The 27748-nt window shown below is 43.8% G+C and overlaps 1 protein-coding gene across 5 annotated transcripts in view; it reads right to left on the bottom strand.

Annotated features, from left to right (window-relative positions):
- WDR72 (WD repeat domain 72) overlaps nucleotides 1-26518 on the bottom strand; it is a 107070-nt gene extending 80552 nt beyond the window's left edge. For 2 of the 5 annotated variants that reach the window (XM_039557970.1, XM_039557967.1), the window contains exons 1-9: nucleotides 26024-26517; nucleotides 13459-13620; nucleotides 12335-12441; nucleotides 9305-9383; nucleotides 6377-6551; nucleotides 5804-5880; nucleotides 3919-4038; nucleotides 2674-2819; nucleotides 2217-2313 (exon numbers count right to left, since the gene is read on the bottom strand). In XM_039557970.1, coding sequence (XP_039413904.1) covers nucleotides 2217-2313; nucleotides 2674-2819; nucleotides 3919-4038; nucleotides 5804-5880; nucleotides 6377-6551; nucleotides 9305-9383; nucleotides 12335-12441; nucleotides 13459-13611 — 954 coding nt within the window. In that variant the 5' untranslated portion in view covers nucleotides 13612-13620; nucleotides 26024-26517. Of the gene's footprint in view, nucleotides 1-2216; nucleotides 2314-2673; nucleotides 2820-3918; nucleotides 4039-5803; nucleotides 5881-6376; nucleotides 6552-9304; nucleotides 9384-12334; nucleotides 12442-13458; nucleotides 13621-26023 lie in introns of all 5 variants that reach the window. The other 3 variants (XM_039557971.1, XM_039557968.1, XM_039557966.1) reach the window with 3 other exon arrangements.
- Nucleotides 26519-27748: the final 1230 nt, after the last annotated feature.

Raw genomic sequence — 27748 nt, 5'->3', positions numbered from 1 at the left:
TGCCTGGTACAAGCCTCTCAAAGATCACCTCTGCTTTGCAAATATTCTTGGCTAAACCTACACCTCAAATGGAAAACTGAACCGGGAGTTCTCCTCAGGTTTACTGTTTCACCAGCATAAGCACCAAAGTCAGGCTGAAAAAACAATGCAGTGAAATGCTGATAATCTTTGCATCAAAACAAATTCAGCAAAGCTTCAGTCATCACAGCTTGCATGACTCCAATAATGAAAGGTAAGAATTATGCTTTTACACAGGTAGCAGTCTACAACACCACCATTCAGTCATGAGGTGGTGAAGCATCTCAAAAGAGCAATGAAGCTGCTGAAGGGTCGGGAGCACAGTTCTGATAAGGAGCAGTTGAGGGAGCTGGGGTTGTTTACCCTGGAAAAAAGGAGGCTCAGGAGAAGCCTTATCAGTCTCTACGACCACCTCATATTTTGGATACACTTATTTACAACACTGAAGTTTGAGAGTCCATTCCAAAATAATTAAATGTCCTGTAAAATGGTTCAGTCTACAGTCCCAAAATGTAGTTCAAAATGGATCATCACACAGGTAATTTGGTTGTCTCACAAATCTGCTATAAAAATTATTTAGGTAGTAAGGTAATTACTAAAGCAAAAATATTAAAACAGAGCAGGTCAGTATTTTTTAAAAAGCATGTATTTGGGGGGAAGCGTGTATGAACTTTGTACCACCACTGTAACCCTATTATTTGCTAAGCCAGGTGTTTTGGCTGTTTCTTTTCCCTCACCTTTCCTGACCTTTTGGCATCCTTCAGCAGTTATCCCATCTGATTTTAGATCACAGCACTTGGGGAAAAGATGAATGGCTTATGCTATTTCCCTTCAACTGAAAATTAAATCTGTCAGGCTTCACAGGACTATGCAACAAACATACTTTCTAAGGGCCTACATTTGTCAAGAGAAAGAAAGAACACTACAAAACCTCACAGGTAGATATTTAACAGTGTTTCTAGTCAGCTACAAAAAATGTTTCTGCTGCATATCTTCATAAAACTGCTTAATGAGCTGCTTGAGCTGTCACACAAACACTCAAACTAATGCCATTTCAGGCAGGAATTAAATCCACATCTTCCAACAATTACAACTTCATAAACAGCATTAGCAATCAGACTTAGCAAAAGCACCAGAACCAAAGTCTCACAGAATAATCTATTTGTTTTGATCCATTTTTGGCCCAAGTAAGAAGGCCTACCACATATCCTGCCTTCCCATCCCCCAGCTTCCTAATTATAAATTCTACTTTTTAAATCAACTGGGTTTCCTTATTCATTCTTTTGTGGTCACACAAAGCACTACATAGAAAGTGAGTGAAGATGAAGGTTTTCCAACACAGCCCAGTCCATTTGAGATACTTGTCCACACAGTAACTCCAAATCTGAAATTGGTGTGACATGCTCTGCTAAACATGAATTCTTGAAGGAAAGTATAAAGATCACCTACCTTTCCAGCTTCCTCTTTTCTTAACATTAGCGACTTCTTCATGCCAAGACCATGGTTCTGAAGAGAGTCACATGTGTCTAATTTTATGCACTGTGGGTACATCAGTCTGCTCACAGTGCAAGAAAGTTCTGCATGTGATTATGCCTCTGAAGGCTGAAGCCAGTATTCCAGATAAGATGCCACATATTCAGACCCCCTCAATTCAGGGTGGATACACATGGGAAGCAATCTATTTATGTGGTTTCATTGACATATGTGTACATTCCTTAATAAAACAAGAACTAAGTAACTTGCTTGCATTTTGCTCCTGGGTTGCCTTTTTTTATTTTGGTTTTATGACAGTGTTTTATTTGTTGGGAGTTTTTATTATTTATTTTTACTAATTTTTACAGATTTGAAAGTAAAGTTTCTAAAAATATTTTAGAACACATCTTTATGCTAGAAAAATATTTCTCTTTTTATCAAAATTAGAAAAAAGAAACACCAGCTACTTCAACAACCAGTCTATCTATACTTGTAGAGGGATTTTTTCCACTGTGAAAAAAACCTAAATATAGCCAAAATCAAAGACAAAATATGCTATGAGCATCTTCAAGTTTGTAAGTAACAATTTTAAAATGAAGGAATAAATATTACTCATGTTTTTAATAGAACAATTAAATCTGTTGATGAATTCATCAATTTTTTGGGGATTATTCAGGTAATTGTGAATGGACAATAAACAGACTTTCAAACCCTTATGAATTTACCTTATTTTCCTTCATACCAGTAAAGCTGAGTAAATGAGGACAAACTGTTTCTTTCAGCACCTTTCCATCAGCAGGGTACATGCTTTTAGAAAGGCCACTGCATAATTAAAAAAAAATTAAAACATACAAGGTTTAGAAAGTAATTTTTTTAGAAAGCAGAACAGTAACATCCAAAATTCACAAGTTAAATTAAAAGTAACCAAATAAGTAATTACAGGAGACTTTTTGAAATCACAGCACCAGCTGCCCAAGTTCTACATGGCTAATCTTATTCCTATGTCCCCTGCTGTGTTAAACAAAGACTGAGGGCTGTCAAACTCAGGGCAAATCTTTGAGTGCCAAAGTGGTTTTGTTCTGGTTTTTGATCATTTGCAACATGCAGAGATTTTCCATAGTAACCCTCCCAAAGTTCATCTTGTACCTGAACTTTTTGTGTGAATTTCCCATCTGAGCCCACCTGTTCAGCAGCTGGTAGATGTAACTGTGGCCATCTTCTGTCCAGATGATAAGTCTGTAAGCTGCCAGCACCTCCCCACCAGCAAAGCACTGACCACTCTTACAGAACTCAGTACAAAGCAAGGAGAAATCACAATAATCATAGACCTAAGTTCAGAAAAACAATAAAATATAAACAAATAGTATTGGGAAATCCATTTTAATCTAAACTGGGTTTGGGCAGTGGATCAGTAAGTAGAACATGAGTTCAACTCTGTAGTTTAACTGCTTTTTTTAGAGCCTAACATGTTTTGATACTAACAAACTACTGCAAAGTCAGGGTCAAACCATACAGCTCAAAGTTAAAGATACTAACAGTTAAAAAAAAAAAAAAAAAAAAAAAAAAACCACACCAAAAAGTAGCATTAGGGTCTTATAGTCTCACTATAGAAATTAATAGAAAATCAATGCATGATGGAGATATTTTTCCATGAAAAGCCTATCCATTCTACACATGAAATTTCTCTATAAATGCTTTTGTACAGAATTTAAGTAGCCCAAGAGACATCTCAAGGATAGTCTACAACTACATTATTCAAAGCTGACCCAGGTGTATGTAAAAATTTTTAACCCAGTCCTGTCCCCACAGAGATGTTTGAGTCAGGTGTACACGTTAAAATAATCCTGAGTGATCAGTGTAAGAGAAATTTTGTAGCACTGGGAAAGAGAAATACAGAATTTTTACAATAAATTTCAGTTTAAATACATCGTATTCTCTACAACTGTTACTATTTTTTTTTTTTTTAAGTTATTTTATTACAGCTACACGTAAAAGCAATATAGTCTGGGGTCCTTAGCTGGCTTCTATCAACAAACAAAGGTCCCTGGCTACTGAAGACTTGCCAACTGTGAGTACTTCTGTCATACTTAAACAGGGTTTTTTAATCTTTGTCTCCCTTTCAAATGCAATGTGGAGGGGACTATAATACCCCCAGTGCTCTAAAACTGTCTAATACTTAAATCCCTGTTCTTTCCAGCCAATTTAGTGTTAAACTTTTAAAGCAGAAATACATTCATAAAAAATAAAAGCTTCATCTCTTTCACACAGTTTAGATAAGCCGAGAAGTGTTGCAGGCATAATTATATCTGACAATGTGTGAAAATTTTCTTTAACCAAAGGAGAAAAACAAATATCTGCATGTAAAAATCATATTAGCTTTCCAAAATTAACAACATTAAAAAGAAAGTGTAATGCTCAGTAATATACCTGCCAGCACATGGAGGACACAACTAGAAGGAGCCTTTCCGTGTAAGTACAAAACCTTACTGCTTGACAATTTATACAGTCCAGAGATTTTGATTCCTTCTCACACACACTTTGTCTCTCCTTTACAGAACAGAGGAAAAAAAAAAGCTATAAAGTTTGTTTCAGGTATCTGAGCTTTTAGGATGGAAACAATCCACTGAAAATAACTGTTAAGAGACTTTCAAAATTCAAAGCAACATATACTTGTTAATTAAAAATGACATAGAAAGACAACAGGGTTCACAATTAACATGTAAACAGAAGAATGTAAACATTCAGTGTGGCTCAGACCTTGATCTCACTTAAAGAAATGATAAAGAATGTGGAGAAGGACTAAAGGCAGGCCATAAATAGCATCTGCTGTAATGAGTATCTGCTAAGTATTCTTCAGTCAAAAAATAACTACAACAACCTATAAATTGAGAGCATCAGATTCAGAAAAGCTGATGAATATAATACTTTCCCACTAATTCTTGTTGCAACCAGGACAGTGAGATGTTGGTGTTGCCATGTCTTGTTTGCTCTTAACACCTTTAAAAGTAGTGTAAGAGTAATTAACTTTCTTAGCTTGGTATTGCTAAATGTAAAGACTGTTAAAAACAGTGTATGTATTTTCACACTTTGTGTGTGAAGAGCAGACTTTATTAAAGTCATCATGCTCAAAATTATTCTATTGGAGGTATATTTATAAATCATTGATTAAATCACTTAAAACTGATGTTTTCTGTTTTGAAAGATATCAACAGTCTCAAAACCTCTCAGAGAAGGGGTACATATGCTTGGAATCACGGCTATAAAACTGAAAGCCATTTTCTTACAACAACATTCAGCTTCAGTTAGTTCCAAGTAAAGCCAACAATACTTATTAAAATACTCTTCTTTAGAATTTAGCTGGATTGTTACTAACTCTGAGGCAGTCACTCCACAAAAGGCGGCCCCAGGTAGTAAAAAGACTGCACCACACCATATGTTCCTCTGACATCTGTAACCAGTTGTCAGAGTCTTCAATTTTTACAACACGGCAGTGGGGTTTGCTCTAGGAATGTTGAAAAAATGCACCCACCCCAAAACACTGCAGATAAATCAGAAACACTGGGATGGTATCAAACTTTGGACAGGCTCTCCTCAGGGGCCTGATTCCACCCATGAACAAGTAGTGCTGCCCATGCCCTGCAGTTTGTTGAACCAGGCAGTCATGAGTTACCAATGTTCAGAGAAGTCTATTGATATTTTGCCAATCTGTCTCATAGTACTTAGCTGTACTGTTGAAGTCCCTTTGTAAATCTAGCTTTTAGAGTTTAATTAAAATACAAAAATTGCATCCCAATTCTAGCACTTGTTCACGAAAGGTGACAGCTGCTGAGAATATTAACACAAAAAAGAGTAAGTGAGCTTGAAGATAGAAAAACAGGGCACTTGACACAGCAAGAGCCTTTTCCAAGTGAAGACAGCATTGTGAAAAGCAGACTGAGGAAAACAAAACCTAAAGGACCATTTTGAAGAGAGCAACAAGGGTGAAGAGGGAGTACAAAGGCCAATATTGAAGAGCTATGAGCTTAAAGGACAGAGTGAAGGGGCTCAAAGACTTTATCAGGATAGCAGCAAAGCATTGCAGCTTCAGCATCCTGGAATATGAAAAGACAAGAAGCCTGGCTGAAGGGTAGCACAGTTGTCAAGACAAGAGCTGTCCCATGGCCCAAATTTAAATAACACTATGAAGATGTGTTTTCAAAATTTTGGAACAAAAGTATTACAATCTATTTAAATACACATCCAGAAGATTTAAATTTATTCATATTCTGCTTCAATGTAGCCTTTACTTGAGAACATTAATGTTATCACTGACCTGGATACTATTCAGAGATGAAGATAGGTCCCACACTTTGAGAACTCCAGTTACAGACACTGCAACCAAAGAGTCTTCTGCGTAAAGTTAACAGTGAGATAGTCAACTTGAAGCCAAGTTCAAACAGCACCTACCTACTCAGCACTAAAACAAGGATTCTGTAGGACACTGCTTAGATGAAATCTCAGTTTTACACAAAAAGTAAATAAATGATACACAGAAATGCAAAACACGTCAGCAAACAGTAAGTAATGTATTAACAGAAGGCGTAACTGTGGAATTGTGGCTTTAATTTCTCTGATATTACAAAACTTATTTATATTTAAATCCAAGAAATTAGCTGCTTACATGCAGTAGAGAAGGTGTTTTGTTTTTCTCTAAAAAACATATTAAATAAAGCATGACCAATATTAGGAGCCTTAAAAACACCTCTTGTGCTATTAATGAAACATTAACATCTTCTACATAACAGCTCTGTGAAACATGATTGGATATTAAATCAGGTAGTATGATACCACCTATACAGAAATATTTTATCACAATTTTATTTGCCTACATATTTAAAACATATACCTTGAATTCTTGCTGAGTGTACAATACACATACAATTTATCCAATCAGAAGACTGAGATGATGATAAAGTGTGAAGAACACCCAAAGTTTTAGCATCAACAATAAGAACATCTTGATATTCTCCGCAACAAAGAAGCCAGCCTTCACCTGTCATTCGGAATGAGCAATGGTAATACTGTCCAAGCAGAAAGCAGAGAGTCAGCACACAGCTACACAAATGGCATGCAGATTTTTCACACTGAACTTCTCATAATCAACATTTTTGTAGCATCAGTAAAAATCTAAGGCATATGTGAAACCATATACAATATTGCCAGTGACACTAGCAAGGAACACAGCTTAGCAAAAGGTGCTTCATACTGAAAGCAGCACCTGTCCTTCCTATATATTAGGATTTTGTAAGTTTTGGAAGAAATTCAGGTGTTAATTTTCCCTATAAATTACTAAGGAGTTTGAGACTTGTTTCTCTGAGAGGCCTCTCTCCAAACATTTGATAAAGCTCCAGTCATCAAGGGTTATACAAAAAGGAAAAAACAGGTGAAGATGCAGGATATTCGTAATTAAATTTTTCATAATGAATTTTTGATTACTTTCCAGGAAGGATTTCTACTCCATAAGAGATTCTTCATTGTGACATTAAATGCCCTAATGTTCAGAAGATTCTCTCTGCAATCACATAAAGAAAAAAACAGACACGATAGTAGTGCAGAGTGACTAGGAGGATTTCTTTCGTGCTATGTCTTTTATATGCACAAGGACATCTGCATTCCATCTCTATCTGTATTTGTACACAATTTCTATAAATGCATAAGCAGCCACCTCGAATGGGATTTACATGTAATACTAACCTTAAAATACAGGGAACAATCACGCAGTGGGACAAAAAATATCAGACAACCCAAAAAAACTGCACCTCATTAACAAATTTTCTGTACATTTTTGCTTCTATAGTAATTCTCATTTTTTCTATCAACTAACTGAAGTGTGAAAACACAAGTAGTATAAATAGCTGGAAATAGGATAAATAGTACTAGAGACATTATGAATAAACAGAGGAGAAGTGCTTGGAATTTGCAATTACTGTTTCCATTAAATTAGGCTCGAAATAGAGGATTTCTATAGTCAGTTATTCCTCTGAGAAAATTCCACACTGGTTAAGATCCACAAATGTTTAAGTGTTGACCCTGGTGTTAAATTTCATTTCAAATGGCAAATATTCAGTTTGCCCTACTTGACATCTGCCATTCATAGCTAAATCATCTACACTGAACAAAAGGAACCTACTGGAGCAGATAGGTTAGTAGTTCAATTAAAACCAAACATTAACTACAGCACAAGCAACTATTCCCCATGGAACAACAAGAAAAAAAACCTACAACAAAACACACACAGAAAACCACTTTATTATAACTATCTGAAGGCTGCATTTTAAGAATAGTTTCCCCTCCTAGCAGTATCTATTCTTTTTCCTAAGAAAGTTTTCCTGTTAGATGTTCCTATTTTCCTTTAGCTATCTTGCCCAAGGTATTAAAGAAAAATAATTATTTGCCATAATTAGGTTTAGCTCACTTCTTTCCAATAGAGATGAAGCACCTATTTTCTACAAGTATTTGCTATACCTGCTTGAAGGGTAAGAATGAATATTCCACCTCTGATCTCCACAAAAAATGTACAGGTAGTCAGCTAATCAGCTAGGCCAGATTTGCCTACTTCCCTGCAGAACTTGTCTGTAACATCATCTATTAAAATCTAATTAAGCACTAGAACATAGCAGGTCATACTGCACCTCTAATAAATTATAATTTAAGTATTGTTTTGTTTGTGAATATACATCCATTTAAGGAACATATATGCTTTAAACATACACACAAATAAAAGTGTAGAATAATTCTTAATTTATATTTTTATACACACACAAAAAAATTAAGTTAATCTTCCAAATTTTTGTTGGCAATATATCCAAGATTTTTCCTCTTCCCTTTACAATTAACAACTGTGTTTGAACTCCTCATAGCAACCAAAGCAGTGTCAGGAAAAATATTTTCTTCTGGAAGCTTCAAAAATTTTGGATTCCAAATTGGCTGTACTTTGTACATGCATTTCCAGATTTCCATCACTTGAAGCCTTAGTTCCACCCTTGACTTCCTCACTGAAGAAAAACAGCATTTTAATTAACACAGGAGCCCGGAGCTTCTTTTCTACTAACACATCCAGAAATAAGCCACACCCCAGAATCAAACCCATATATGTTGGGCCCCTCAATCTTACTGAGGTGTATTTCAAACACTCCCACACTCCAAAATCTACTTTTTTTAACCTGGTTACAGTTTCAACTAGACACCTGAAATTATCTGAAGCAATATTGAAAGTCTCTGAAAATACAGGATTTTTCCTAAAGTTCTGCAATGAATGAGAGCGTATTTTTGACAACAGGGTGAAGAGCAGTCTTTTGGAGGTCAGGAGTTGAGGACCAAAATGGTTCAGAAGTTTAAAAATAAGTCTTTCAGCAGACTGTCTCACAATGTCTGGCTAGATTACTTGTACTTTTAAAATGTCACAAAAAAGCCAACATTAAACTTGAAGCTTCCATGCAGATTTTAATAGAAGACAAGAGCAAAGATTAAGACCAGTTCACTAGGCTACCTGATGCACAAACAGTAAGTTAATCAATGCATTTCAAATATTTACAGCTTAAAAATAATCAGTCTGATTTGATTAAGGAATTCAAAGGAACAGTAAAATCTCAATTATTTTCTTAGAAGAAAAAAAAACCTGAAAAAGATATAAAAACTACTTATATTCTGACAGGGTTTTTCCTCCTATGTAACAAGCTATACATTCAAAATTGTTTCTGAAAAATATCATGTTAATAAAGCAAAACCCTTGTAACCCTTGTAAAGAGATCCCATGAAAAGTTGCTATACTTACATGGATTGCTGTATGCCTATAAGGAAGCTTTGCATGCTCAATGCACTGTCCACTAGTGACATTCCAAACACACATCTCCCTGCCAAAGATAACTTCATATTATTCTCTGTCATTTCCACTCAATTGGCTGGAATAATTTTGTGCCACCAAGTTTTTCTTTAGTGCTGTATTTAAGTGCAGTCTGGTCATTTATAAAGCTTTTTGTTACAGATTGCTGGGTAAGAAAACACAGTCATTAGCAGGGGGTGACATACAGTATCTGTTTATTTTTGTTTTGGTAATTACACCCTGCTGCCTTGCAACCAACCTGACTTTAAGACCAACTCTGGTCTACAACAAACTGTAGGTGCACTGCCATTACAGCTCGTCAACATGTCACTGTAACTAGCTGTCACTGGAACTACATCCTCCTGAAAATGATTCATTTCACCGAACTTAAACCACACGTTTCAAAAAGCATTATGCACCTTCTCCCACATCAGACTTCAGTCCTTGAGAGGAACAACTTTTGTTAAGAAGAAACAGTGCCATCATGAGGCTGTTCCCAAAATCTGCTCTCAATACACTCAACCATCTGAGTACCCGTGCAACATTACAGCTACACTTGGGTACATTTAAGATTGTTGTTTGAGAAAAGACACCTTAGCACACCCTCCTTATCTACACGTTATTCAACATGCAGTGGGACTGGAGTACAAGAGACACAATCAAATTAGATGTTGTAAATGAGGTTGTATGAGATGCTATCATAGTCCAGCAACTGAGTGTTAAATTTTGATGCTTTTAGATTTTATTAAAAAAACAAACATTACTTCCAAAATTGAAACATTCATTTCATCATTTCTGACATTACATTGTAAGACTTCTTCTGTATGAAGACAAAGGACACACTGGGGAGAGTATTTTATTATATCAGAAATGCTATTTAATGATTTACATTTTAATCTACCTGCTTTCCCATTTTATGCTAATCTCAAAATATTATTAATTAATATATTTCAACTGAGGAATAGCAGCATCAAAGTTGGTAGATCCAAAGTCAGAACTTAAGTGGAAGTTTTACACTGTTTGTTAAATATTTCATGGCAATGATTTTCTCCTTGTTTGTATCAGAACTCTACTGCTTTAGCTACATTACTGTGATACATACAAACATGCACAAACGAGGCCATCATTTCAGAATGTAACTTCAGCTTCTGGATGATGTATTCAATTTACTGTGTGTACTAATAAGGAATGAGCAATATCATATTACACAGAGCATATGCCATAGGACAGGTTTATAACTCATAGGACAGCAGTGAGAACTTATGAATCATCAGAGATTCTTTATAGATTCCATATTAGAACTACAAAAATAATGTTCAATGCTCATTCTTCTGGGATTAGTCAGATACAGAAACTCTGAAGATAATCTGGAGTGGAACAGGGAAGAGTATCATAGAATCATCTTCCATATGATTTCTTTCATCCTTACTACAAGGAGATGGAAGCTTGAAAATGGCAGAAGTGAATTATTCACACGCCAGAAAATGCAGTTTGGGAAACGGTCCATCTCCTGAAGACAAGGCTTCCTATTTGTAATTATCTCAACTTCTTGTTGCCACCTTCCAGGGATCAGTGATGGATTCTTTGCCTTTATATAATATAGATGAGAAGTCAGCAGTAATTTGGTAAAACTGAACATTTAAAGGGGTCAGAAAACAATTCAATCCCACCTATACCCATTCCAAACAAGTCTAACGATCCCTTCAGAGCTAGAATCTTTAGGATGTGAACATCTCTGTATGGTATATCTATAACAATATCCTCATCTGTTGCTTAACACTATCCACCCCAGTTTTTTTGGAAATACAGTATCTTTGTTTCCAGTATCATCTGGAAGAAGTACTGCGCTACCAGAACTTCAGAACTAGGATGAAAAACAGCTTCAGCTCAGAACCCTTGAGTAGAACTGTAGAAGGGCAATATAATGGTTGTGTGGATTTCACACTCTCACCACACATAAACAGTACTGTTCACCACTACCTGTCCACTGAGGCAGTCTAATCTTTCAAGATTAAGAAGCCTGAAATAGTTTTTTTGCAGGTTATCCCTTTCTAGTATACTCATGATTGAACGAGAGAATCAGGGATCTTAGCAGCTGGAAAGGATAAATAAGCCACTAAGTGAGAAAGCAGGAGCCTTAAGGTGCTGGAAGGTATAGCTTGAAGGACAATTGACAGTAACTCCTATGGAACACCATTTTAAAAGGACCATCCTGTTCACTAGAAAAGACAAACCCAAAAATAAGAGGGGAATATAATTAAGCAGTGAGACAAAATTGCTTAAGAAAGCCCTTAAGAAAGCAAGCCCTTAGCTAGCCCTAACTATTTTCAACAGATGAAATCCTTAACAGAAGGGCTTCAGACCCCAGTTGAAAAGATTACCAAATATTAAGTGTAACCTAGCAGAAACTAGTTTGACTCAAGTGACAGGCTGTGTCGTAACAAACATGTAGCAGAAAAGCTGCAAGACCAGGGCCCTCTGAAAGGATATTCTCCAAAACAGCACATCAGATTTAAAGATAGACAAGGAACACACATGCCTTTAATTCAAGGGCAGGCTGTGCTTCCATACATTCCAACTGAGGAAACATAAACCAGATCAGAGTACATTAGTCTCTTTTACCAGTTCAGTTTTTAAGACTGAGTTCAGGAAGGAACAGAGAAAAACACCATGATATTCAAATGCAGTTGAACTTGCTGATGCCCTCCAATAATGCATTAATTTCCCTTTGAAGAGGTTTAGCTGACCCCTTTTTCTGTCTGTAAGTGGATATGTGAATCTGCCAAACCTTTCTGTTGTCCATGGGACGAGCTCTTAGTTGGACTGTTGTATACCAACCATGTAGTCACTATCCTGAGCAGTTGCTATCATTTCAGTATCATGGAAGTGGATTGAAACATTTCTGCAAATGCATCATCTGACCTACATTTGACATACATTTCATGATTTAGGAAATGAACAATGAAATATTGAGTTACCTACCCATTTTCAGTAGCACTTACTACATATGGCTGTTTCTCAAACTCTCTTGCTTTTGCCAAACAAGTTACAGAAGCAGTATGGCCAAAGAGAATTTCTTTAGATGAAATCTAGGAAAATAACATCATGATTTATCTTAAACAATTTCTGTATAAACTAAGGATATCTAAAGCCAAGAGAATATTACTTGCAGATATACATAATTGTTAACCTGCCTTATATTCTTATGTTCTTCAGTCATGTTTCTGGAATGCAGAAAGACATGGATGAATTATGCAGTTCGCATAAAGTTCAGTTTTTGTATTCACTGCATTCATCTTCTGGAGAATGTACAGAACCCCAAATGATATAAAACAGGCAATGTGAAGAGCATCTCTGGCCTTCACCCTACAGCATGCACCAAAAGTGGCAGAGTGAAGTAGAAACTGATAAACCAAAGCTCTTAAGCATGTGTTTCGTATCACAGGTTTAAATAACCTCTCTGATTATCATCACTGCATGCAAAGATCTTAATTGGAAAAGGTAGCCTCATAAAACCGCAAACTTTCAGGCTGTTTGAGTACAAATGGGGCAACTAAATATAAAAAAAAGGAATAGAACATAGTTCTAGAAACACAGAATAAAAAAACAGGAACTGTTTTGACTCTGCTCCATTCTCAGGAAAATAAATATGAAATCATCAAAGCATTAATTTGCATCCTAATTACATCAAAAATAAAAGTTTCATCTTGCTGCTTCCATCTTGGTAGACAGATTTGGTTTTATTGATACTTTTTCTTTAAATGACAGGTCATGCTCACCAATTGATTTACAATAGAAAAAAACCTTTACAAGATAGGAATCATGTTAATTGTATATATTTACTTACTGTCATTACTCAGAGCACACAGCCTCAAATTATAATCCACAGGGTATGCTAATCTATGAAAAATTCTCCAAAGTGTGCAAATAACAGGTAGCTTATATAGGCATTTCACTTTCTGCTTCATGAGTTTCCTGTAACAAATACCACACTATCTTTAAAAATTCATCTAAATAAGTGCAAGTCTGGATAATCCTATTGCCAATAATAAAAGCTAAAACTCCAGCCTGTCTATTTGGCGAACTGTAGCACAGCAGACACTAACCTTTAAGTCTGATGAAAGATCCCAGAGACATATTTGTCCTTCTTGGCTTCCTGTAACTATGGTCTGCTGGTCATCTGTAATCATGATAGCAGTGATGCTGTGAGAGGGAGCTGTTTTCCCCCACACGGCCACAGCTGGTACTGATGTCTTCATGGTCAACACCTGAAAACAGAAACAAGTCATGATGATCTTCAGTAAGATTAAACATAAGAAAAAATAACCTAAAAAAAGGGGGAATTTAATGAACATCTGAAGAGGGAAGCCATAAAATATTGCTGTAAGAAGTCGATGAGTCATTGAAACATTGTCTTGCTGTTGCCAACATCAGACTAACACTTTCAGGGACCAGTACTATGAGAATACTGAAACATCAGCAACAAGCATTCTGTGCTGCCCCACACAGCCTGGCTTAGCTCTGATGGGCCCACCTCTTCTCCCTAAAATTTGGCTGGTGGAGTACACAACACCTCCCCTGTTCCCTCCAACTAGCAGAGATGGCACAGGAGCAGGGTGTCAATAAAGACTGATTCCTAAGAGGGTAAGGCAACAGAAAGATACTACAGCCAAAAGGAGAGAACTGGTGGTGGGTCAGGAAGGAAGAGTAAAATGAGGCCCAAGATGGCAAAGCAGTATAAACCCAACCATTCTGTGGCATCTTCTAGAGACAAGAACCAGAAAAAAGGTGGCTGCAGAGTTGCAAGCTGAGAAAGCAAGAATGAACAGACTCTCTGTTGTTCAACACAAGGCCCTTGTCCAAAAAATTTATCATCTAATAGATTTGTCCCTACTGCAAAAAATTGATGTAATGGAGTTGTCCATTTGACTGAGGGCAGTTTTGACTCCCACCAGCTGGGCAATGGACAGACAGCTGACAGACTGAGCAATGTCAAAAATGTTTGTATATGTCAACATGTTATTCCCAAGCATCAGTGAACATGAAGAAACAGAGTTTAAGCTGTTTCAGATTCACCATTTTCTAGAGTCATTTAAGTAAAAAAAATGTTTTGATTATTCTTTCCAAAAAGTATTGTATGTCACCTTTTTTTAAATCCAGACAGCAATAATGTGATTGAAGACATACTTCAGAGCAACCGTTTTGCAGCCACTAAGCAAAACTCACCTTTCAGAGAAGGTGTGCTCCTATTTGTCCTGGAGAAAGACAAGACACCAGAGCCCTTTGCATATCCTTGGGAAAGATGTTAAAAATGAAACAAGATGCTACAGTAGTGCAGCTGGGAGGAGTCAGTCAGAAAACATGACAGGAAATCTGAAATTTTGTGAGGAGACACAGGAACTGGGCAAAACAAAATGCACAGCAGCCAGTAACAGTGAGTCAAAGGAAGTAATACAGGAATGATGAGAAATGACATGAAGAGCAGTTCCTGTGATAATTCAAGAAAAGACCACAGGACAGAAATGGAGCACAGAAGCAGCCTTTTAAGTTATGCCTAAAGAAACTGTAACCCAACACAACAGCAGCTGAAAGCAGGGACAGAGACAAGAGGTATCTTCATGATGACTACTAAAAGCCTAAAGTGACACAGAACTAAAGGAATGGTCTTTCTTCCTGACAAGAAAATGAGATGAAGGGCCCAGCTACTGACAAAAAAGGCTGAAAAGACTGGTATGGCAGATTATCGAGGTCCTGCCATACAACCTCAGAATGCTGAGGGGAGAGGAAGAAGAATCTAAGAAAAAATTGAGATCATTAATTTATTAGGCTAAATCCCATTTAGTTTCATTTAAAAGCTCTTTGTGAATATATAAAAATACTAGGATATGTTATTGATCCCAGCATTAGAATCTGACTTTTCTAAAACTTTTTTTTTTTTTTTCAAATCTCTAGTCATATGAAGTTAGTGGTTACACTGAAATCCTTTTCTCTTGCAATTTACGCCCTGAAGAAAAAGCTGTTCTGGACAATCTTTAATGATATGCTTTTAGTTATCAGGTAAGCTAAAAAAGGTTGCCTTTTTCATAGGGTTTATAAAGAGGTGGCTGCCAAAAGGGTTTGATAAGCCAAATCATGCATCTTTAAAATGCATTTGCTTGCATATCATGTAGTCATTTATACTTGTACCATGGGAGTGTTCAATTGGTGTAAAACACCATAAGGAAGCACAATTCAGGTTTGTACTGCATTGAATATTGAATATTAAGTCATAAATTATATTTTCTTACAAGGAAAGCATAGAATCAAGATCAATATTCTTAGCCAAAGACCTACTGCTGAGCAAGTGATGAGTAATAGAGAACTCAAATCAACAGACGTTAAAAAGAAAACAAAGTGATAGAACTTGCTAATGTGTAGAAGATCTTGAGATAAACAGAACTGCCCAATCAAAATTTATAAAGAAATAACATTTATTATGCGACCAAAATATCGGTCTCAAAGGTCACGATAGAGAAAAGCAGCCCCAAGCCCGGGGTCGGAGCTGGGTGAACACGCATAGATCTGATCTCTATGGCACCAGACCTCCCAAGTTCTGGTTCCTTATACAGTTTTTGGGCAGAGTCCGAATTAATTCTGTTCTTCTCGTAATTTTAGCATATTCATGAAGTTTTCTTGTCCGGAGTTGGGCTGCACAAAGCCTTTCCTGGGTCTGATGAATTGTCCATCCTGGGTGATGAGTGGGCCATTTCTGGGGATGGAAGGGCCATCTCTGGTTCCTGGAACAGTTATTTTTAGTTCCCGGAATGTCCGATTCCTTATCGGATGAGATGTAGATATCAGAAGGTGGCGATCAAGTCATCCCAGTGATAAGATCCAACCCCACCTAGGTGGAATCCCCACCCACTGACCAGATCTGTGAGAGAACTTCCTTTAGTGTTGTGAAATTTTTCTCTCAGCCAGGCTGGCGGAGGGACTTTGAAACTCTGTCTCAACACGGTCTGATTACATTCCAGTTTTATACATAATATAGCACGAATTACATACTTTATTTATAACAATCTGCAGACCTTTTAGTTACTCATGAGTAACATGAATAAACAACTACTACTACTAACTCTCACTGGTTGCAAGAGAATTAACTTAGACTGAAATGTTACAAGAATGTTTTGTATGTTTTCCTTTATATTATGACTGCAGCCCAAGAGAAGGAAAGCAGAAGGTATATGAATTTTCCTATTAATACAGCAGTTCTTAACATTTTTCTTCACATGCTTCTTGGTTAACTTTTATTTTGTCTAACAATACTGAGCTTTATCAAATTTTTTAGTGATACTGATGCCACCTAAAGCAAACTTTTTTGAAACAAAATCAACAGATATTTATCAGACTGTTCCTTTCAAAAAGGTAAAAACTGTTTTCACAAAGTCAAATACTGCCCAAGGCATATCTGAGCTGCATGTAGCTTATCAGCACTTGTCAAATTCCTCCAGCTCTGCCCACTCAAGCATGTCTGATTTGCAGTGTTAACCCATAATTCAACTTGAAATCATGTTTCTCAGTCCTACTGCCCATTTCTCCCTGCTTACAGCCTAGTAAGCTATTTGTCCTGCCCTTATAACCATACTGCCAAAGAGTGCTCTTTCATTACTGAGAAGTTCCCTGGTTTTAGTTAAAAAACCAGCCCATCTCATCACTAACTTGTTACATCTCTACCATTCTGTCTCTAGCTTCCTGAATACTTTTCACACCAAAACCACACCACGAACCACTGCTAACTTGGAAAATTATCCAAATTTTCACAGCTTCAAGGACTTTGTTTGTACTACTTTAGTAACTTTGGACGATTTGTGTAGTATTAGAGCTTAATTTGGAAAGCTAAGTACACCACCTCTTATTCTACAGGAGCCCCTAGATATTTAAAAGTCTAATCAAAAGCAAGCTTTAAGGAGTCAGAAAGCCAAAGGTCTGACCTTGAATGCCTTACAAAGCACATATTTATGCAAGGTCTTTTCCTCATCACTCAGCTTTTTCAACTAGGACTGGTCACGAACTGAGGAGAATGAAAAAGGTCAGATTATGCCACAAAGAAACAGTGCCATCATAACATATGCTTTCCCCATATATACTAAATATTTCTTTATTTTGCCTCCTCTTCTGACCTTCAAAGAAAATGAAACAATTTTCAGCTTCTCTGTTAGGCTCATCTCAGTCCTTCCAATCACAGCTGTGTAATTACTGCTTAACCTCAGGCACACATCCCTTCCCTGGGATGTGTTTTCTCAAAATAAAAGTTATAACCTTAAAGCCACTGGCCTGGGAACATAAAGGGTTAGAATGGCAGAGTGGCTTAGGCCTCAGGAGCATGCACCCACAGAGATCAGAAGTGAAAAATCTGGGTTCTGTTTTGCCCCCACTGAAGACTGCAGCACACATTCCCTATTGGTCCTTGCATTCCCAGTGTTTGCTCAAAAGCCTAAAGGAAGCTTGACTGTATCCTCAACATGTTAAACTATTAGGTACAGTTGTAAGAATGACATTTCTTGATAAAGATAATACATACCCTGATCTTTCAATGAATTCAGATATAGCACTTCATATATATGTATATCAAGGCCCTTAAAATTAGGAGCAGGACTCCCCCCTTAGAACAGTTCACCTTATAAAATGCTGGTTGCAACAAACTTCTTCCTCATCACTATAACCCATAAAAAAACCCTAACAAATACAAATTTATAGTTTATTTATAGAAGGAGAAAGACTTCTTACAAAAAAATATCACTTTCCAGGTAACAGTCAACCTGCCAACACAACATTTTTAAACTTATAGCCATACTTATTTCATGTTTCCTACACATTCCAAGCTGTCAATAGAAGGTCACTTTCTTAAAAGTCCAGTTAAATGTCTGGCAATCAGTGCAGGCACAAAAGAAAACAAAAATGTGCAGAAATTTGCTTACAGTCCTGAAAATATTAAAATATTAGCAGAATTTAGCAGTTTGCATTGGATTCAGTAAGTTCCCCCCATGCACAACCTTGTAGTTGTAGTTCATCCTTGTAGTAAAGGAAGCCTTGGGAAGTAAAATTTAGGCAGAGCCTACATTTTTTCATGACCAGTTCCTACGGTTTTGTGTTTCTAATCTATCCCATTCTCCTGTTCGTGTCTGTTCTTTGGTTTTATCTGACATATTCTCTTAGTTTCTGCATGAGAAAAAGTTCCATCAATATTGGTTTTACTCTTAGTAAAAAGCTAATTATTTTTCTTAAAAGTAGCTTTGCAGTCTACTTTTCTACCAGTCTACTGGTCCATTCTGTACAGCTTTCACAATTTTCTCTATTTTATGATGTAAATGTTGCATTCTCTTTAAGGATGTTGCATACTCTCTCCGGTAATCCAGTTTAAGATGCCATGGGACTTCCCTCAAGACCTACTGGGCTACACTCTAAAGGGCTGGAGTCACTGCTGAGTGACACCCACACCTCCCCCGGGATGGGGATGTTCTGCTCCTGCAGTCCAAGGGAGCAAGGCACTGGGCCAGGAATCGATACAACCCATTTTAACTGGCAAGAAGCACCTGGTAATACCTTGTTTGTATTTCTTGAACGAGTGACACAAGAAACACTTATTTCATTCCACACAATAATTCACCACAATCAGAAGGAGCACAGTAAGGGCAACACCATCTCCCAGCTGCTGATTACATCAAAGGTTTGCAGCACAAATTCAATTTTATGATGTTAATCTCAACCTGCCACTCAAATTTTCTCTGAGGGATATGATTTTTTTTCTCTGGATTTCATTTTAAGAATGATTTTCTTCTTCTACAATCAATAAAGATATGTTTTCATCAAAAGACTCTATCTTGGCAGAATTCAATTGGCCATCTCAAAACCTTTTGGTGACACAATATTAATTAAGATAGTTTATGTTGCACCTAAGCTGGAAAATTGGGCAGTGAAAACATAGCAACTCAACATTTGTGCTTTTCACACTGTCATAAGGTACAGTAAAACAATCTTCACTTCCTTGAAGTTCCTGTTTTACCTCATAAACTGTTACATTAAATTAAGCTCCCTAGAAAAATACCACAACATGATTGTTTGCTAAGTAGATAAATCAAAAATGTGTACAGAAATTTAAATTTTCACTGTCTTCAACTGTCATTAAAGGCTTCAACAACATAGTAGCTGTTTAAACACATTAGACAACAATTAATGCATCTGAGCTAGCAAACTTGGTTTTAAATCACATATCAAGGATATAAGCCAAGTCTAATCAAAAAACAGAACAAAGACCAAAATATATTCTGCAAGTGTGTGTGTAGCCATAAAAGATGTCTCCTCTTAAGGGGAAAAAAAAATCCACTTTTACTGTCTGAAATATGGTTTCTGAATGTCCCGTAACTGCAAGAAAGGGTATGTCCAGAAACTAAGCCCTGCTGAGGCACTATGCAGAGCTACATGCGTGCAAGTTACTTGTCACTCCCAAAGCATCAAGCATAGAAAAAGTATCACCTTAAGTCATCTCCAGTGGAGTTACTCACAGCCAAATGGTGAAATGCTTTGCTGCAGAGTTACCATCAGGTTTTAGGACATTCACACACCAATTCTTAAATGAAAGCACATGTAACAGAAAGGGCCATCAGCTTCTCCAGAATCTAAGCTTTGATTTCTATGAAATTGCATCTTACTTAAAGACAGATTCTGCCCTCAGTTTTATACACACTCAGTCATGCCTGGGTTTATTGAAAGTAACAGCTTTCCATGCAAGAAAGTGCTCCATCCTGGTAAAAAGACAGCTCCTTACATTTTCTTAATTATAAATTGGTTTTTGAGCAGAAAAACATTTATCCGCTTTAAAGAGTCAATGATCCCAACGTAATCCCATATGAATCAAATGACCTACTAAAGCAATGTCATCTCCAAGTTTATGGCCTTCAGAACTTGGAAAGGGTAGAGAGTAATCAACTTTGAGTCTGCATCAAAACATCCCACAGACATAAGCAAATTCACTTGTAAACAACAAGAGCTTTGATTGACTTTCATTTTTATGAAATATCACAAATTCTGTAATGAACTAGCCCTAATTACAGAAGTAATTTTTGTTTACGCTGTTTTATCACAAAATACAGGAGCTGGTAAAGTCAAGACATGTGAAAGCTAAAACCAAAATTCGCAAGTATCTCAAACTGACAGGCAGGGAATATGAATCAAAGTTTTAAGTCAATAATTTTGTCTTCCTTAAGTGACCTTGAATTCACTTAAGACAAAAAAACCTGTTGATCATAGAAAGGTAATGTTTTTGGTTCAGCTGCACTGTACTCTGCGATGTTTAAACAACAAACAAAGTTGACATCAGATGGTGAAAATAAAAAAACCAGGACATTTCACCAGGCCTTGTTTTTTCAGTTGTCATGTAATACTCATTAATCAGTGGTGTAAGCAATTGCATCATGATGAGGATTTCTAAACTCTGACAAGAAGAACTACTTATTTTTCAATTTTACTCTTTGAATACTCTCAAATAACACATCTCTGCAGTGTTCTTTGCTACAGGGCATGCAGCTGTTTAGTGTAAATAACTCTGATTATTATATACACAGTCTAACCTGCTAAGTAAAAAGACACTGTTTATTATGAAGTGGGATCCAAGTCCAAAACTTATTTAATGCATTGCAATGCATGGATTGGAGTTTTTGTTACAGTGAACTTCAAATTCTAGCACTGAAAAGTTTTTAAACAAGAAAAACCTGGTATTGTCATGTAATAAATCCTACTGACACAAACCTTTTGAGCAGACCCATCTCACCACAACAGCCATTTTTGCAATGAGTAATCCCCAAAAGACCATAGTTCTGTACCAGGGACATCACTAACACGTTAAAATCTCATAATGTATTATTAGGACAACTACTACTATTCCTAGCACCAAGTAGAAAAGTAATCATGATAGAAATGCCCCAAGACTCTAAGTGAGCCATCCTAATTAATTTTTAATTGAGAAAGTCTCAAAAAAACTCCACTCTCTAAACAGAGGTATTTGCAAGAGAAAATGGGACTGCTGTAAAAAAAAAAAAAAAAAAATTGTACTCGAATGCTTTGCATCTACTCAAGAAGGAATACTCATTAACAAATCATCAAAATAGCGTAAAAGCATTTTCACACTTCAAGGAGCCAATATTTTGCACTCTGTGTTCTCACATTAGTAGTTTTCTCCAATAAATCCAGTGAACAGATACATGCCAAGGCAATTGATGGAATCTATGTAATTCACTAAACTACCGTGAAAACAGAAGTATCAGACATTTAACATCAGAGCTGGAACTTACAAAGCTGACGCTAAACATGCAGCGGACAAACAAAACCTCCCAGAAACGAATGAAATTTGCCCAAGTAAGAAAGAATAAACACAGCCCAGCTAAAAAGGTTTCACACCCATAGAAACAGCTCTGGGGAACGCACTCTTGCCAAACCCGAACTGAGGAAGAGGAGCCTTACGGCCGCACAGGGCATCCCCAGCGGCACGAGGGGACGAGGGGCAGCCGCCCCGGCAGGACAGAGGGGGGACGAGGGCGGGCAGCCGCCCCGGCAGGACAGAGGGGGGACGAGGGGCAGCCGCCCCGGCAGGACAAGGGGGGACGAGGGGCAGCCGCCCCGGCAGGACAGAGGGGGACGAGGGGCAGCCGCCCCGGCAGGACAGAGGGGGACGAGGGGCAGCCGCCCCGGCAGGACAGAGGGGGGACGAGGGGCAGCCGCCCCGGCAGGACAGAGGGGGGGACGAGGGGCAGCCGCCCCGCAGACAGGGGGGGACGAGGGGCAGCCGCCCGGCAGGACAGAGGGGGGACGAGGGGCAGCCGCCCCGGCAGGACAGAGGGGGGGACGAGGGGCAGCGCCCCGGCAGGACAGAGGGGGGACGAGGGGCAGCCGCCCCGGCAGGACAGAGGGGGGACGAGGGCAGCCGCCCCGGCAGGACAGAGGGGGGACGAGGGGCAGCCGCCCCGGCAGGACAGAGGGGGGACGAAGGGGCAGCCGCCCCGGCAGGACAGAGGGGGACGAGGGGCAAGCCCGCCCCGGCAGGACAGAGGGGGGACGAGGGGCAGCCGCCCCGCAGGACAGGAGGGGGGGACGAGCGGGCAGCCGCCCCGGCAGGACAGAGGGGGGACGAGGGGCAGGCCGCCCCGGCAGGACAGGAGGGGGGACGAGGGGCAGCCGCCCCGGCAGGACAGAGGGGGGACGAGGGGCAGCCGCCCCGGCAGGACAGAGGGGGGACGAAGGGGCAGCCGCCCGGCAGGACAGAGGGGGGACGAGGGGCAGCCGCCCCGGCAGGACAGAGGGGGACGAGGGGCAGCCGCCCCGGCAGCGACAGAGGGGGGACGAGGGGCAGCCGCCCCGGCAGGACAGAGGGGGGACGAGGGGCAGCCGCCCCGGCAGGACAGAGGGGACGAGGGGCAGCCGCCCCGGCAGGACAGAGGGGGGACGAGGGGCAGCCGCCCCGGCAGGACAGAGGGGGGACGAGGGCAGCCGCCCGGCAGGACAGAGGGGGACGGGGCAGCCGCCCGCAGAAGGGGGGACGAGGGGCAGCCGCCCGGCAGGACAGAGGGGGGACGAGGGGCAGCCGCCCCGGCAGGACAGAGGGGGACGAGGGGCAGCCGCCCCGGCAGGACAGAGGGGGGACGAGGGGCAGCCGCCCCGGCAGGACAGAGGGGACGGGGGCAGCCGCCCGCAGACAGAGGGGACGGGGCAGCCGCCCCGGCAGGACAGAGGGGGGACGAGGGGCAGCCGCCCCGGCAGGACAGAGGGGGACGAGGGGCAGCCGCCCCGGCAGGACAGAGGGGGGACGAGGGGCAGCCGCCCCGGCAGGACAGAGGGGGGGACGAGGGGCAGCCGCCCCGGCAGGACAGAGGGGGGACGAGGGGCAGCCGCCCCGGCAGGACAGAGGGGGACGAGGGGCAGCCGCCCCGGCAGGACGAGGGGGGACGAGGGCAGCCGCCCCGGCAGGACAGAGGGGGGACGAGGGGCAGCCGCCCCGGCAGGACAGAGGGGGGACGAGGGGCAGCCGCCCCGGCAGGACAGAGGGGGGGACGAGGGGCAGCCGCCCCGGCAGGACAGAGGGGGGACGAGGGGCAGCCGCCCCGGCAGGACAGAGGGGGGACGAGGGGCAGCCGCCCCGGCAGGACAGAGGGGGGACGAGGGGCAGCCGCCCCGGCAGGACAGAGGGGGGACGAGGGGCAGCCGCCCGGCAGGACAGAGGGGGGGACGAGGGGGCAGCCGCCCCGGCAGGACAGAGGGGGGACGAGGGGCAGCCGCCCCGGCAGGACAGAGGGGGGACGAGGGGCAGCCGCCCCGGCAGGACAGAGGGGGGACGAGGGGCAGCCGCCCCGGCAGGACAGAGGGGGACGAGGGGCAGCCGCCCGGCGGCAGAGGGGGACGAGGGCAGCCCCCGGCAGGACAGAGGGGGACGAGGGCAGCCGCCCCGGCAGGACAGAGGGGGACGAGGGGCAGCCGCCCCGGCAGGACAGAGGGGGGACGAGGGGCAGCCGCCCCGGCAGGACAGAGGGGGGACGAGGGGCAGCCGCCCCGGCAGGACTGAGGGGGGACGAGGGGCAGCCGCCCCGGCAGGACTGAGGGGGGACGAGGGGCAGCCGCCCCGGCAGGACTGAGGGGGGACGAGGGGCAGCCGCCCCGGCAGGACTGAGGGGGGACGAGGGGCAGCCGCCCCGGCAGGACTGAGGGGGGACGAGGGGCAGCCGCCCCGGCAGGACTGAGGGGGGACGAGGGGCAGCCGCCCCGGCAGGACTGAGGGGGGACGAGGGGCAAGCCGCCCCGGCAGGACTTGAGGGGGGACGAGGGGCAGCCGCCCCGGCAGGACTGAGGGGGGACGAGGGGCAGCCGCCCCGGCAGGACTGAGGGGGGACGAGGGGCAGCCGCCCCGGCAGGACTGAGGGGGGACGAGGGGCAGCCGCCCCGGCAGGACTGGGGGGGACGAGGGGCAGCCGCCCCGGCAGGACGAGGGGCAGCCGCCCCGGCAGGACTGAGGGGGGACGAAGGGGCAGCCGCCCCGGCAGGACTGAGGGGGGACGAGGGGCAGCCGCCCCGGCAGGACTGGAGGGGGACGAGGGGCAGCCGCCCCGGCAGGACTGAGGGGGGGACGAGGGGCAGCCGCCCCGGCAGGACTGAGGGGGGACGAGGGGCAGCCGCCCCGCAGGACTGAGGGGGGACGAGGGCAGCCGCCCCGGCAGGACAGAGGGGGGACGAGGGGCAGCCGCCCCGGCAGGACTAGAGGGGGGACGAGGGGCAGCCGCCCCGGCAGGACTGAGGGGGGACGAGGGGCAAGCCGCCCCGGCAGGACTGAGGGGGGACGAGGGGCAGCCGCCCCGGCAGGGACTGAGGGGGGACGAGGGGCAGCCCGCCCCGGCAGGACTGAGGGGGGACGAGGGGCAGCCGCCCCGGCAGGACAGAGGGGGGACGAGGGGCCAGCCGCCCCGGCAGGACAGAGGGGGGACGAGGGGCAGCCGCCCCGGCAGGACAGAGGGGGGACGAGGGGCAGCCGCCCCGGCAGGACAGAGGGGGGACGAGGGGCAGCCGCCCCGGCAGGACAGAGGGGGGACGAGGGGCAGCCGCCCGGCAGGACAGAGGGGGGACGAGGGGCAGCCGCCCCCGGCAGGACAGAGGGGGGACGAGGGGCAGCCGCCCCGGCAGGACAAGAGGGGGGACGAGGGGCAGCCCGCCCCGGCAGGACAGAGGGGGGACGAGGGGCAGCCGCCCCGGCCAGGACAGAGGGGGGACGAGGGGCAGCCGCCCCGGCAGGACAGAGGGGGGAGGGGCAGCCCCGGCAGGAGAGGGGGACGAGGGGCCGCCCCCGGCAGGACAGAGGGGGGACGAGGGGCAGCCGCCCCGGCAGGACAGAGGGGGGACGAGGGGGCAGCCCGCCCCGGCAGGACAGAGGGGGGACGAGGGGCAGCCGCCCCGGCAGGACAGAGGGGGGACGAGGGGCAGCCGCCCCGGCAGGACAGAGGGGGGACGAGGGGCAGCCGCCCCGGCAGGACAGAGGGGGGACGAGGGGCAGCCGCCCCGGCAGGACAGAGGGGGGACGAGGGCAGCCGCCCCGGCAGGACAGAAGGGGGGACGAGGGGCAGCCGCCCCGGCAGGACAGAGGGGGGACGAGGGGCAGCCGCCCCGGCAGGACAGAGGGGGGACGAGGGGCAAGCCGCCCCGGCAGGACAGAGGGGGGACGAGGGGCAGCCGCCCCGGCAGGACAGAGGGGGACGAGGGGCAGCCGCCCCGGCAGGACAGAGGGGGGACGAGGGGCAGCCGCCCCGGCAGGACAGAGGGGGGACGAGGGGCAGCCGCCCCGGCAGGACAGAGGGGGGACGAGGGGCAGCCGCCCCGGCAGGACAGAGGGGGACGAGGGGCAGCCGCCCCGGCCAGGACAGAGGGGGGACGAGGGGCAGCCGCCCCCGGCAGGACAGAGGGGGGACGAGGGGCAGCCGCCCCGGCAGGACAGAGGGGGACGAGGGGCAGCCGCCCCGGCAGGACAGAGGGGGCGGGGACGAGGGGCAGCCGCCCCGGCAGGACAGAGGGGGGACGAGGGGCAGCCGCCCCGGCAGGACAGAGGGGGGACGAGGGGCAGCCCCCCCGGCAGGACAGAGGGGGGACGAGGGGAGCTGCCCTTACCTCCAGCGGCTCTCAGGCACCGCAGGCGCGGAAGGGAAGGGGACGCGGCCGGGACAGGCTTTACCCCGCTCGGGAGCGGCACCCCCGGCGCGGGCCGGATCCAGCCGGCGGGCCCCAGCGGCAGCGCCGCCCCCAGCCCGGCGAGCTCCCGGCGAGCGAATGAGCTCCCGCGGCTGCTCCCCGACCCGGCTGCTCGGGGCGAAATGGTGAGGAGCGAACACGGCCTGGAGAAGAAGTACGTAGGGAACAGCCAGGCTGCAGCCTTTCCGCTAACCCACCCAGCCCCGCAGCGCTTCCCTCGCGGGGCCGCACCCCCGCGTGCCGGGCAGAGGAGTACGGCCCGCCCCTCAAAGCTGCCCCGCCAGACGATGAGGCACAGGAGGCTTCTCGTGTGCCCGCCCTCCCTTAAGTACGGTGAAAACAGGTGCTCTGGCAGCAGGCAGATGGAGCGTGATTTCCCGCAGGCAGCTGTGCCAGTGCGAGGGCCGTCACCAGCGGGCTGCGTGCGCGCCTTTGGCACGAAGGCTGTACATGGGCGAGGAGGCGTCTTGTAAGTTCATGTGTTTCTGTTTGAAAACAATTTATAAACTACACTGAATTAATACCGTAAGAGCGTGAAACGTGATTTATGTTCAGTCTTTTTCTTCTTTGTTCAAAGGCCAGTCCCAGAGAAGCTCAGGTCTGCAGGACATTCTTGCGAGGAGCAGAGGTGAACAGGCTGTGCAATGCACAGGTGAGTTCATCTTAACTGCAGAACTGCTTAGTCACAGTCACATCTAGGGCTGCAAACAAAATCACGAGACTCATTATATACAAAAAATTTTCTATTCTTTCAAATCTTGTCTTCCTACATTTGTTTTCCTAAAATCCACAGGGAGATGGAAGGATGTCAAGAGATTGAACTCTATTGCCTATGGTTTTCCTATTTTAATATAATGAATGTGGTAACTAAAGTATGCAATGTTTTTATTTTAGAATTACTGAATTCAGATTTACACCAAGGCTATTTCCCCAAGATATCTGCCTTGATAGAAATAGTAATGTTCTCAAACGTGCTAATGTAATTACAGTCTGCATCAATAGGCTACATTTTACAGGTAAGTGAATGCAATAAATAAAAACAAAAGCATGTAAAGTTTGTAACTTGTTGAAACATATTTCTTGCAAACTTTTATCTTAGCACTTCTGTAATTTAGATTTCAAAACATTTTTCATACAATAGAATAAAAAACTTTGAGGATGATACTTCTTAAATCACTTCACCATATGAATCGTTTTATGTAGACAAGTTATAAGTCCTGAAAATAGAGCTTTAATGTAAAGGGTGGCATTTGATTAGACTGCATCAGGCCAAGTGTAGAACACTGAAATGTGGTATCTCCGTGAAAAATTACAGAGGTACCTCTTTTCTGGGCTTGCTTATGGAGATTTTAATAATAATAATATTGAAAGCAAAATGAGACTACACAACTCAACTTACTTGAAGAACCTTAATACTATTTTTCTCAGAAAAGGTGAGCACTGGCCCCTTAAAGTCAATAGTGATAACTGGAACCTCAGCAGAAGTTTTTGTAGTCAAAAAATGCTATCAAGAAAGTGATATAATTGTATGAGACCAAGTAACCTAATGGATAAACTAGATATTGCTTGTGCTTTTTGACACTTCATGTGAGTTGCGAATTCTGCCTGTGAACCTAAATAAATTATTTTGACAGCTTCTCCTTA

Source organism: Corvus cornix, chromosome 10 (assembly GCF_000738735.6).
Source record: "Corvus cornix cornix isolate S_Up_H32 chromosome 10, ASM73873v5, whole genome shotgun sequence".
Classification (NCBI taxonomy): Eukaryota; Metazoa; Chordata; class Aves; order Passeriformes; family Corvidae; genus Corvus; species Corvus cornix.
This window is presented reverse-complemented; position numbering and strand designations above follow the sequence as displayed.